The sequence below is a fragment of the Callorhinus ursinus genome, unplaced genomic scaffold (genome assembly GCF_003265705.2).
Source record: "Callorhinus ursinus isolate GAN/ISIS: 27379988/994484 unplaced genomic scaffold, GSC_fseal_2.0 scaffold92, whole genome shotgun sequence".
Classification (NCBI taxonomy): domain Eukaryota; kingdom Metazoa; phylum Chordata; class Mammalia; order Carnivora; family Otariidae; genus Callorhinus; species Callorhinus ursinus.
The window spans coordinates 2330502-2343021 of NW_027397154.1; the positions used below are offsets into that span (position 1 = coordinate 2330502).

The 12520-nt window shown below is 58.5% G+C and overlaps 2 protein-coding genes across 3 annotated transcripts in view; both read right to left on the bottom strand.

Moving 5' to 3' along the window:
• Positions 1-718: 718 nt before the first annotated feature.
• Positions 719-6779, bottom strand: SLC27A3 (solute carrier family 27 member 3). Of its 2 annotated transcripts, none has more exons than XM_073888598.1 (10): positions 6080-6779; positions 5561-5770; positions 5091-5249; positions 4397-4521; positions 3960-4154; positions 3760-3807; positions 3431-3471; positions 3108-3205; positions 2857-2987; positions 719-2540 (listed from the first exon to the last, which is right to left on the bottom strand). In XM_073888598.1, the coding sequence occupies exons 1-10, from the start codon at positions 6660-6662 to the stop codon at positions 2364-2366; spliced, it is 1767 nt and encodes a 588-aa protein (XP_073744699.1). In that variant the 5' UTR covers positions 6663-6779; the 3' UTR covers positions 719-2363. The 2 variants fall into 2 exon arrangements, with proteins under 2 accessions (XP_073744699.1, XP_025714757.1); XM_025858972.2 differs by having other exon boundaries at positions 3431-3629; positions 3760-3850; positions 6080-6776.
• Positions 6780-7220: 441 nt separating this feature from the next.
• INTS3 (integrator complex subunit 3) overlaps positions 7221-12520 on the bottom strand; it is a 40625-nt gene continuing 35325 nt past the window's right edge. The window contains exons 22-30 of the mRNA XM_025858763.2: positions 12383-12451; positions 11578-11653; positions 11105-11218; positions 10683-10731; positions 9644-9811; positions 9235-9335; positions 9040-9112; positions 8794-8950; positions 7221-8687 (exon numbers count right to left, since the gene is read on the bottom strand). Of these exons, the coding sequence (XP_025714548.1) occupies positions 8610-8687; positions 8794-8950; positions 9040-9112; positions 9235-9335; positions 9644-9811; positions 10683-10731; positions 11105-11218; positions 11578-11653; positions 12383-12451 (885 nt within the window). The 3' untranslated portion in view covers positions 7221-8609. The remainder of the gene's footprint in view (positions 8688-8793; positions 8951-9039; positions 9113-9234; positions 9336-9643; positions 9812-10682; positions 10732-11104; positions 11219-11577; positions 11654-12382; positions 12452-12520) is intronic.

Sequence of the window (12520 nt, forward strand, 5' to 3'; positions counted from 1 at the left end):
CGCCTTGGCTCGGTGCAGGAAGGCGGCCGCAGACCTCGGGATCCCACGTGGTCTTCACACGTCGGGAAGCCTCCTCTCATCTCTTCGGTCGCGTAAAATGCAAAATGCGTGCGTCGCCCCCCGGCACCTGGGCCCACGGCCGGGGCGGGGCCGGGGCCCCGTCTGCACCGCCCTCCCCTCCAGCCGCCCGGAGGGGGAAGGACTAGAGCCTTAGCCCAGCTCCTCTAGGCACGCCGTCTCGGCCTCCCGTTCCATTTTATTTCAGTGGATTTTTTTTTTAAATAACCTAATTCTTCTGAGATTTATTATTTTTAATTGCGGTAAGTGGACAACCTAATTCTTTTGGATTTAAGGCATGCCTTTTTGCAGCTGTCAGTTTCTGCCGATCACGTCTGCACTGAGGCTGCATCTTGAAGACACATGCTGGTCCCCGTCACCTGCTCTGAGCCTGGGGACAGACTTCTCTCCTCCAGCTGCGTCTTCGCTAAAGCATCGGCTCGAGGGCCCGCACCAGGGACCACTGACACGTTATGCTTGGTGTTTGTGGGTCTGAAGAGTGAGGCCACTGTTCATTGGAAATACGTGACTCATACGTAATTTAAAATTCGCTAGTAGCCACATTTACAAAAGTAAAAATAAACAAGTTTAATTTTAATGTTTTATTTAACTCAATACATCCAAAATGCAATTTCAACATGTAAGGAATATAAAATAAGAATATAAAATTAAAAAATGCATTTTGGGGGGTACTAAGTCTTTGAAACCTGGTGTATATTTTACACTTACAGCGCGTCTTGCTTTAGACTAGCCACATTTCAAGCACTCAGTAGGCAGGTGTGGCTAGTGGCCACCATATTGGACACATCGCAGACTTAGGTGAAATGAAACAGGGATTGTGGAGAAAAAAATGTGTGTGATTCCATGAGGGGAGAGATGGCTCCTCAGCTCAGTCCTGGGAAATGGGCCGAGTTAGGGTTTTTAAGAGGGCAGCTGCAGGACATGGCCCTGCCAGCCAAGTGACACACCCGCCCAGGCCCCCCATGGCAACCCCCCCATACACTTAACTATTGCACTCTTTCTGGCCGAATTAGAGGTGAACGGAATGAGGTAATTCCTCATTTATTGGTCAGTGTGTGAAGTCACCTGCACCTCAATTAGTGTGTTGTTGATGCTGAACTGGGTTTTCTGATGGAGGGTGGGGCACTGCATATGTTTTAGAACAGGAGTTAGCCATCGGGACCTGAAGTTGTTGGTGGGGCCCGTCCCCTGACCTCTCATGATGGGGAGAGGAATTTGAGGGAGAAAGACAGCCCAAGGGAAAGTAGCAAAAAATGTTGACCCACAGCTCAAAACAGAAGGGACTTTACTTAAAAAATTAAAAAAAAAAAATCTCTACACCCAATGTGTGGGTCAAACCCACAACCCCGAGATTAAGAGTCCAGTGTTCCACTGACTGAACCAGCCAGGCACCCCAACAGGTGGGACTTTAGTTTTAGGGGAAGCAGGAGTTTCGTCTACATGATGAACTTTATTGATGCTTCATTTGGAGGCTAAGGACAGGCCTTTTTCCTTTTGATTCCTCCATTCTTCCTGCTGCCACGTGCACACATGCACTGTGAGCCTTGCTCCCAGGAAAGCCTTCAAAGTCTCCTCAGAGCCTTTGGGGCTCCAACCTGGGCTGCTGCTCTGGCAAAGTAGGACTAAGATTAGGTAAAATTAGAAACATCTGAGCTGGTGGGGCTGTGTTGCCCCCACCCTTTCCCCCTCATTGACTGGTTTTATCAGAGGCTGTGAGGGAAGAGGGGTGTCTAGAGTACCCCTGTCCTCAAAATCAAACCTTCGTTTTGCCCGGTTGACTCTTCTCCAGCCCAGCCACACCTGCGTCTGTGGGGACAGGCTGGCCGGCCACAGGGAGCAGCATTTCCGTGCCTCTGCCCACCTGTGCCATTTGGTCAAGCCCTCCAGTCCCACAGCTCCCCCGACGGAGCTGCCCAGTGCTCAGGGCGTGAAGCTGGGGTGGGCACACACAGCACAGACTGACATCCACCACCAGGCGCTCTCCAAGGACAGGGATCACACGGGGTGACCTGAGAGGAAAAACACTGCGGTCCAGACGCGGAGCTCAGGCCCACATAAAGTCAGGGCAGAGGTGTGTGGCTCTGTGCCAGGAAAAAGCAGTTTCACAGACAGGGAAGCCCAAAACTGCAGATCAGAAAGACAGAGCTAGACTGGCTCTGGTCCCGTTTATTACAAAATAATGATTCCAAATCTGGTATAAAAAAGACCCCAGACAGTCCCCAGTACACCTGCCATGCCCCCAACCCACAAAGTCGCTCCCTCAGGCACCTGAGCATGCGGGGTTCTCAGATGCGAAGGTCCCCAGCCAGGAGGGCACTGTACCGGGCAGGTGTGAGGGGCAGGTAGGCACCCCCAGCCTGGTCCAGAACATAGAGGGGGTCAGGCAGTGTGCTTGGGTCAAAGCCCTCCTTTGTCATCCGCACCTTCTGTTGCTTGAAGGTCTCCGTGGTGGCCAGAGACTCCTGAGGAGGGGCATCAAAAGGAGTTGAAGGAAGGCATATTCTGCCCAGTGGTTCAGGTGAGTCACCTGAATTTTGTCAAGGGGCAGGGAAAAGGAGATATGAGGTCAGAGTTTAGGGGACGGGGTGACAAGGAAGAGGAGACAAGCCTGGAGGAGGGCAGAGGGAATGAAGGGGGGCAAAGGAGTGCATGTCTGGGAAGGAGCTGTTCTTTCTCTTCACGGAGAGTATCACGTGAGGATCCCTGTGTGGGGGTTTGGGCGCCACCAGCTGCTGCAGATACCGGGGGGTGAGGGGTGGAGCAGGAGCAGCTGATTACCTGGAGCCTTAGGAATCGAGGCCAGGCATACGGTGGCAAGTTCTCAGAAACATGGGCGTAGAGCTGCACAAGGTCCAGTGAGTGGGGGGGACGTAGAACCAGGGCCGCCATTCCAGCTCTGCCTTCGTGCCCTGGTGGTCAGTGGGGAAAGGTCAGCTGTGGACCACCCTCCGGCTTCATGTTCCCTGGGCCCAAGTGATACCAGGTCAGGGCAGTGGGCCAGCTGCCTCCCACCTCCCGTGTCTTGGCACCTGGCACGGTGACTCCGTAGACGTTCACCTCCTGAAGAAAATCCAGGGACTCCAAGGCTTCTGCCACCTCAGTGGTGGCCACGTTCTCCCCTTTCCACCTGCAAGAGGGCAGAGATCCTGGGCCTTAGAAGGTGGGTGGGGGGAGGACACAGGGTGCCAGATGCTCAGAGGGAAGAAGTGTTCCAGAGGTCTGTCTGACAGCAGAGGTTGGATGAGGGGCTGGGTTTGGGTGCGTTTGGGTGTGAGTTAGGGAGATAGGTTTAGGGGCTTTGGGTCACAGAGACTGGATGTCTGGGAAAGGACTCAAAGTCATGGGCAGATACCTGAAGGTGTCTCCAGTACGGTCGTGGAAGCGGAGAAAACCCTGGTCATCGCACACCAGCAGGTCCCCAGTGTTGAAGAAAACATCCCCAGGCCGGAACACATCCTTTAGCAGCTTTCCCCGGCCCAGCTCTGGCCCCCCAGCGTAGCCCAGGAATGGGGACTGCTGGCTTACTGGGGCCACCAGCAGCCCTGGCTCACCTGGCAGAGTCACTGGGGTCAGGGGTGATTGCCCACCTCACCCAGAGCCTCCTGCCCCTCACCCCACTGTCTAATCCCAACCCTCCTTTGCCAGCTGCACCACCCCCACCCACCCCACCTGAGCACGAACCTGGACATGTGGCCACACAGTGCCCCTGAGTGTCCCGAATCGGCTCCCCTGTGGTGACATCATAGCGAATCAAAGAGAAGGGGAAGACATGCTGGGGGAAGGGAGACCCAGGCACTGGGTCATTTCAGTTGCACAAGCCCCCTCCCTGCCGGCCCCCACCTTCCATGGGATCTCCAGTTTCTTTCCCACCCTTCCCTCACCTTGTAAAGCCAGGACGCACGTCCCACAGCACCCAGCTGTCCTGTGTAGTTGAAAGTGGCAACGTTGCCCTCTGTTAGTCCGTAGGTCTCCAGCACCTGCAGGGGCCCAAAGCGCCGCACAAAACGCTCCCAGGTGTCTGGGCGCAGCCCACTGCCCACCGCCAGCCGGACCTTATGTCCATGTTCTGCCTTGCTCTGAGATGAGGAGAGATGGGCAGAAGGTTCAGCACCAAGACGCCAGCTCCCAAAAGCGAAGTCCTGTTTCCCACTCCCCTGGAGCCCCTTCCACGGTGACCTCACTCAGATACCCTATCATCCCACGCCCCTCACCCCACCCTGCCGTTCTCTTCCAACTCCCAGACCACTGTCTCAGCGTCTCCCACGAAGTGCCCATCTCCCTGCCTGGGCAGCTCTGCCCCGGACCTGTGCCCACGCACCGGGGGCTGGTTGACAAGGTATCGGCACAGTTCCCCGATGTACTGGAACACTGTCACCCTGTGCTGCTGGCAGTCCTCCCAGAACTGGCCAGCCGAGAACTTGGACTTCAGCACCACTGTGGCCCCTGCCAGAAGTGGAGGAGGGGGAGGAAGGACGGTTAGGGTTAGGGCTTTGGGGGCGCCCTGGCCCCCTCCTTCCCAGACACTAGTCCTCAGTGCAGTGTGTAGTCCCTGGGAAGGCCCTGCTGGGACATTCAACAGCAGGCCCAACCTGGCCTTCTTCCTTTCCCACCTGTGCCTCAGGGAGGTCAGTGCCCTTTCTCTACTTCCTGTCCCCACACAGTCCGTGCTCTGTACCCTGCCCCCAAGTCCCAACCTTCTCCATTTGCTTCTTCCTGGGCTGACATCCACAGCCCTTCCCCACCCCGCCCTTGGAGTCTGGAGTTCTGTGAACGATATGGCCTCCCTAGCCAGTCTGTAGGTTGTGCAGGTGATGCTACTCCACTGTACCAGGAGCTCTTGGAGAGTAGGCCCCTGCCTCCTTCTTCCTCAATTCTCTACCCTGAAGGACTCAGGAAGCATCCCGAAGTGAGCATACCACTTAGGTACTTAATAAATGTTTGCTAGAAAAAACGTCTGCTGGAGGACCAAAGGTGGGGGGTTGGACTGGGGTGGGAGCTGGGGAGAGACTGACCAATGCCCAAGCAGCCCACAATGCCCAACAGGGAGCCGGACATGTGGTGCAGTGGGAGGGCAAGGTAGATCACATCCTCCTGGTGGGCTCCGCACAGCTGGTAGAACGCCTGGCACTGCAGAATCTTCAGATGACTGATCCTAGCAGCCTTGGGGAGGCCTGTGGGTGGTGGGGGGAGACCCGGGGAAGGGTCTGAGCTTCAGGCCCTGCCTCCCTCTGCCCCTGCTGGGTTTCCCAAAAAAGAGGCAGAGGCAAGGCTGAAGCTGCAAAGAAGGGAGGCCAAGCTGTCCTGGGAATGTGGGAAGTTCAGGGAGGTGGAGAAATGAGTATGATCCCCGGGACCAGGAACCAGCGTGGAGGGGCGGGGAGGGTTTGGAGGAGTGGCCTGGAAACTGAGGCCATAGTTCCTGTCCCCAGCCCCTTCCTTGCCTTCCTCTGCCTAGTTTCTGGGAGGTAAGGCCAGTGCTCACCCGTGGTGCCAGAAGTGAAGATGTACAGGCACGTGTCCATTATGCTCTGGGGGGCAGAGAGGTACCCCGGCACTGGCTCATCCACTTCAGCGGAGGCCTCAGCCAGCAAATCGCTGATTCCAGCAGGATGGGTTTCAGGGCCTGCAGCCCAAAGACGGAGCCCCATGGCTCTCAGGGCTGGCAGGTCAGGCTCCAGAGACTCCAAGAACTCTGGATGAGGTGGGAGGGCATAGCTTGGCGACCCAGAATTCTTCTCCACCCCACAGCCTATTTGCAGCCCCCCTCGCCCCTCCCCACCACTTCACTGCTCTTGGGCGAGAAGAGTATGAACATCCCATTACCGTTCTGGGAACCAAAGACCCAGCTCCATCCCTTCGCAAACCCGAAGACTCAAATCCCCAAGCACCCTTTCCGAACCCCCTCGAGGAGGCTCCGCCTCCTTCCCCCTCCCCGTCCCCCACCGACGCGCCCCTTTCCGAGGCCGGTCCCGCCCCCGCTGGCCGTGCGCTCCGGCCTTACCTGGCGCCAGCACCAGCGCGCGCGCGCCGCAGCTGCGGAGGCAGTGCAGGAGGGGACCCCGGCGCAGGGCGGCCGGCACAAAGGCTGTGCGCAGGCCGGCCTTGGCTAGCCCGAACCAGAGCCACAGGAACTCTGGGCAGGCGGGGAGGAGCAGCGCCACGGTGGCCCCGGGTGCGAGAGGGGCCGCGGCGCCGGCAACTCCCGCGGCCCGCTCGTCCTCTGCGCCGCCGCCGAGCCCCGCGTCCCAGCCCCGGGCGCGCAGGAAAGCGCGCGCAGCCCGGTTGCTCTCGCGCTCGGCCTCCGCGTAGCTGAAGCGTCGCGCACCGTGAATGAGGAAGATGTGTGCTGGGCGCTGCCGGGCCAGTTGCGCGAGGCGCCAGGCCAGGCTGCAGCCCCCCTCGGGGCCCCTCGGGTCGGCGGCGGCCGCGGCCAGGGCGCGCGCTCGAAGAGCCCGTTTGCAGCGTAGGGCGCGCACCGCGAAGGCCAAGTCCGCCGCGAGCCAGCGCAGCCGGGGCCAGATGTGCAGCTTCCGCAGCAGCAGGAGTGGCAGCAGCAACAGGGACAGCAGCAGGAGGGCGGCCATGGTGCCCTCGTCCCTGGCTCGGCCCAGAGGCTCCCTTCCGATAACGGGCCGCTCGCTTTTGCTCGGAGACCTCTCCCTCCTGGGAGCGCGCGTGCGCCGGCACACGCCCCTTCCCACCCAGCTCCCCCCTCCCCCCCTCCCGGTTCTCCACGGGCTGGGAGCCGAGGCCGGGAGTGCGTGGGGGGCGGCCCCGCGCTCTGCGCCCTCCCTACAGCCGCGCTCCGCCCTGTGCGCGCTCCCTCCCAGACAACCGGCGGCCCACACCCTCCCAGGTCCCGGTTCAGGTTTTCTCCCCAAGGGCGATTCTGGCATCTGGCTGAACTGTGGCGTCCCGGCCTGAGGATGCCATTGCTCTCCCCCAAAACTGGCCGGAGAACCCGGCCCCTTGCCCGTTTGGCGCTGCAAGACCCGGTCCGATTGCCAGACCCGTGCCCTCCCCCAGCGCCAGCAGCAGCCCCAGGGGATGGGCGGGGGCCCAGCCAGCCAGAGTTCTGGAGGGGCGACTGCGGAGGCCCCTCCTTCCGGGCAAGGGCACAATAATTGGGGCCAGCCAGCGAATGCTTTCCATCCTGGTTTTAATTGGGGCAGAGGGAACGGGAAGGGGGAGAGGAAGAGGCCTCCCGCAACTAAGGTTTTTAAAGGAAGGAATAACAGCTTTGAGGAAGGGGGACACTGGATTCTGCAGGAGCCCTCGTCCTCCACCAAGACCTCACTCCTCTCTCTTCCGTTGGCCACCCAGCCTCCTGGGCAGCCTAGGGGATTCTTTTCTGCTGGGACGCAGGAGATGGCAAGTGGCCAGACGGTGGAACAAAGACGGTTGGTTCCTTCTTGCTGGCATCTGAACTCTCCCCACCAGGCCCACTTCTGTCCATCAGAATCTGAGTTGGGGGCATCCTTCACCCCCAAGCCATCCACCAATAGTTGGTAAGCACACAGATCTACTAAGACTCACTTTTGGAAGCCTCTAGTTTCTTGACAGAGAAGTAGGGTTCAACTTAACGGGAGATGGTGCCTGGACAGGTCAGTGCCTGGCCCACAGCCCCAGTGGCAGCAGGAAGTCTGGGCAGGAGGGGGGCGGCAAAAAGCCCCTCCTGCTCCAGACAAGGGGGTGTTCGGGAAGGGAAAAGGGGAAGTTCTGAGGCCACCAGGGGAGGGGGGGGGGGGGCAACCAGTTAGGTGCACAGGGTAAGAGCACCTGGGCCAGCAACTCCAGCACAAAAGAGGTTCTGGCTTGTTTTATTGTCATTTAAAAACTTTTAAAACGCGATTATCTCTGCCAAAACAAAAAAAACCCCAAAAAGACAGAACTGAGGAAATGGGACCATTTGACAGTTCTGTGGAAGTCTCTCTCTGGGAGTCCCAAGGGCTCTGGCCTCCCTCTCTGCCCTGGGTCCCTGCCTGAACTCTTACGGCATCTGCCCCACGTGGAGGAACAGGCAGGCAGCTGGGCCACATCACTGATGAAATGCCCATTTCACACGGGAGGATGGAGAGCAACTATAAAATGCCTGTTAGGAGCAAATCAAGGCCGGATGGGGAACATGTGGAAGGGGCATCCATACACTGTCTTCACTCCCATCCTGGCCTCTCTGACCAGCAAGCCCCATCTGCCATTTCTCTTCTCTTTGGGAGGCTGGGGAGGGGCAGGGGCTGAGGACCTGCACCAGCCCAGATTTCACACAGCCTCTGACTTCAGTGGGACCCAAGTCGGTGGGAGCAGCAGTGTGATGGGGCTGGAGGCGCCTGGACAGCAGGGAGCAGGGGCTGGGGCTGCATGGCAGCTTCTCAGGCTGAGCCAAAGGAAGCAGCTCATCCTTCCCACCAGGCGAGCCTTGAGCAGAGGGAGAGGGTGTCTCCCCACTATCTCCCCAGCCCTTATTAACCTCTGATTCACCAAGGAGGGGAGGGCAGTCCAACTGGGGGTGGGATGGAGGAACACGGGGGGCCTCAGTCACTGTCAGACCCCACTGCAGAGGACCCTTTCCGTTTCCGCTTGGTAGGCTTCGGTTTTGTGTCTTCTTCCTCCTGGAAGAGATGGGGGGGGGGCGGTCATTAGCCTGAGCAGCTGCTAGTCCCAGCCCCACCCGCTCCCACTGTTCCTGCTGCTGAGCACAGAGGTGAGGGCTCTCACCGAGGCACTGCTGGAGCCTGACTCTTCCTCAGCATTGGGGGGCTGTGTGGCATTCTTTCGACTGCGGGGGCTGGACAGAGCTGCTTTTCTCCGGCTCTTGGGCGGCTTGGTGGATGAGTCCTCATATTCCTCAGCCAGGGAGAAGAGATCGCTGAACCTGAGGGAAAGAACACACCCTCAGCACATTCCTCCCAGCCTCTTCTCTGTCCTGGGCAGGACCCCTCCCACTGCTTCCCAAGGCCTTACTTCATCTTGTGGGCCTCGTCACAGCTTGCCTGCACGTGCTGCAGAGCCTGGAGAATTGGGGTCTGGCTAAAAACTAGAGGGAGGAGGGAGAGCAGGGAAGGAAGGACAGTGAGCGGTCCAGAAACTCACTCAACTCTCCTGCCCCTGCCCCCACCCACTCTAGGGCTGGTCTGAGCCAGGGTCTGCAACGCATACAGTTCTGCTTGGTGTTGGTCAGGTTGAGGCGCAGGTTGTCCAAGTGCTCCAGGATCTGCTCCAGAGTCAGCTGGGCCAGCTTGCTGCTGGAGCTCCTCAGGCTGCAGGGAAGTCACACAGCCAGAGTCTGAGCTTGAGGGGAGGGCTCCAGGAGTGTGGGACACCCTCCCCACCAGGGCCCCTCCTGAAGACAGACGCAGCCCATATGGGGAAGGATGGGGTGGAACAGGGACCAGCCACGAGGCACTAGGGAAAGAGGGGGAGGGGCCAGAGTGGGCCCGTACACCATGTAGCTTCAAGACCACTAGGTGTCACCCACTAACCAGGAAGGAATTGCCCTGGTGATGGCCTGTGGACCGTGGGCAGCCCTCCACAGGTCCCACGTCCCCCCTCCGCCTCTTGCTCCCACCTCTGCCTCTTGCGCGGGAGGCTGTTGTTCTTGATGAGCAGGGACTTGATGTGCTCGGCCAGCAGCTCGTCATGCTTCATGCACCAGTGCCGCAGGATGCTGGTGGTGAACTGGTCGTCAGGGTGGCAGGGCCTGCTCAACACCATCTTCACCATCTCCTCGCTGGGCCTGGGGGTGTGAGAGGAGTGGAAGACACCCTGCTCACACAGCTGGCCTCAGGATCCCCTGGTCTCTCCCACCTGACTCCCCAAACCTTAGCCCCCTACCCCCAACCACGTTGCTGCAGCTTCCTGCTCTCACACCCTCTCCCTCTCCTCTCTGGGCCAAGGAATGCTGGTTTCATCCTTTGCCGAAGCCAGGAGACACAAGTGATTCTTCAGTTTCTGCAGTAGTAGCTGGTATGTATGGGGGGGGGGGAGAGCTCACCAAATCTCTCCCACCTTGCCCAGAATAGTCAGGAAATGGGCCCGGGAGGCAAAAGAGAAGGCGCAGGGGAGGGGGCTGGCAAGCCACAGCCCTCAACCTGCCCACTTCCTTTAGGATGTTCTGTACCACTTCTAGTCTTGGGCAAGAGAGCAGAAAAGGTGGAAGGCAAGAAGGTAGAAAGAAAAAATACACAGCTATTGTCCTACTTATCTGGGCTGTTGGGAAGGTGCCTGTGCTGGAGGGTGGAGGGGCCTCTGCTGGCTCCCCCTCCAGGCCCCACCCCTGTACTCTTGACCCAGCCTCCTCTAGGATCAGCCTAAGGTGGCCTCAGCAGAGTAGGGGTGGGGAGCAGGAAACCGGGATGTCCGGTCCCCACCCCCTACCCCCTCCTCCCAGGGCAGCTCCTGGTGGGCAGGGGCGTCAAGTAGAGAGGAAGCCCAGATCCCAGGGGAGCTGCATGTTTGTAAATCATTTTAGGGGAAGGGCAGAATATGTAGATGTCTACAGTAGGAAAAAGCATGGCCTCCTGAAGGAGCAGCCAGGAACCCTTTACAGGATGCTCTCTCTCGGTATGCTGCGACTGGGAGCTCGAGTCCCCGGAAGTAGAACTCACTTCTCTCTTCGCAGCTGAAGCAGCAGGCAAGACAGGGCCTCTGGGTGCTCTGTGGGGGAGGGCAGAGGCTGCTCAGAGGGTTGTAGACTTCCAGGAAGAATCTTGGTACCTCTCCCATCCCCCAGTTAATAGCCACTCGAAGCAGCAAGGACAGTCTTCCCCAAGGAGTCAGGAAGAACAATCCCTTGCTTCTAGAAAATCCCGAGCGGCCTGAGCCCCAGCTCGTGCCTGGCTCAGAATGGGCCTGCCTGTAGGACTCATCTGAAGAGCCTAAGTGACTGACCAGGGAGCCTGGCCTTCCGGACTTCGCTGGGAGGGGCAGCAGTGGGTCTGATCATCCAGAAGCCTAGGGGCCTCAGCCTTGCCCCAGAGGGCCTGGGACGGTCCTTCCCTCAATTCTCCCTGCCCACAGCCCTACTCACCTTTGTATTTGAGGTGCTGCAGGATGGGGATTATGGTCTCCAGGGGGATGTTGTGAGCCAGGAAGAGCTGCCAGGCACAGTACTGCTCAAAGGTCTCCCAGTCTAGGCTCTGGACTGCAGGGGACAGAGAAGGGGCATGTTCGCGCTTGCTCTCTCTCTCTCCTTCACACACACACAGGGCTAATTCACTAACAGCATCCCAAGCAGGGGTGATACACAGGTGAGGACAGTGACCCCAATACTACAGATACTCTCCCTTTCCACACAAACCATTATTTTCAAAAACTTCACTCCTATCGTCCCACCAGCCCTGAGCTTAAGCAGATCCAGAAACACTGCCCAAGACCACAGAGCAGGGCAGAGTGACGGTCTACCCCATTCTCAGCCCGAGCCAGCTATGCTGTTACTAGAAAACATCCAGGGCTGCCACACGTCTCTTCCCCCCGGGGTGCCTGCAGGGTCTGTTCACTTACTGAGTATGTTGAGGACAGAGTCCTTTCGAAACATAACCAGGTTCCCCATCATCACGTGGCAAACCAGCTCCTGGAGCTGAGGAGAAGGAAGAAGGCAAGACCCATTGGTTCTAAAAGAAGCCAGGAAGCCAGTATGGAAAGAGAAGCAGGAGGGCTCACATGGGGGAAAAAACCAGAGGAAGGGAAAACTTGGTTTAAAGGCATGGGGAGGTCTCTGAAGGATGCAGGGGCTGGTGAAGAACAGGTGAAGGCTTGTTTGGGGCAAAATAGTTAAAGAAAACCATTAAAGTGGTTTCCAGGCCCTGACAGCAGAGGGAGAATGGACACTTGTCTACCTCACCCTAGTGTGGGCCCCGACCCACAACAGCCTGTGCCTGAGGAGGAGGGAAGGGCCCTGGGAGGCTGAGTCTGGAACAGAGGTGTGGGTACGAGAAAGGCAAAGAAAGAAGGGCTCTTCTGTCATAAATGGGGCAAGGGAGTGGAGAGGAGGAGCAGAAACGGGACCTCAGTTCAGCACGAGAACAACGCACAAGCAAAGCTGCAGCCTCCCGGGGCCCTGTCCGTGGTGGAAAGATCAATGGCCTGATCATTTTCATCCTGAGCCAAGGGGACAGCCGGTTGAAAGCTAAAAAAAACCCACCTCCTAGCTTTCCATGTGGAACTGGAGTACCCAGGAGAGAATGAGCCCCGCCTGCCTCCCTGGGATCCATCTCCCTTCCAGCCCCCAGGCCGGAAGTGCACACAGGTGCAGGTCCCCCTCCCCCACCACTGCCCAGGCCTCCCAGGATGACAGCTCCTTGTGCACCTGTGCAGAGTCAATAACGGCCACGATCATGTTCAGCAGCTCGCCACTCCGCAAGGTCTCATCTGGAAACTGGGCAGAAAAAGAGGGAAACTGGGGCAGGAGTCCAGGGTGCACCCCTTGACCTGTACCTCATAATCC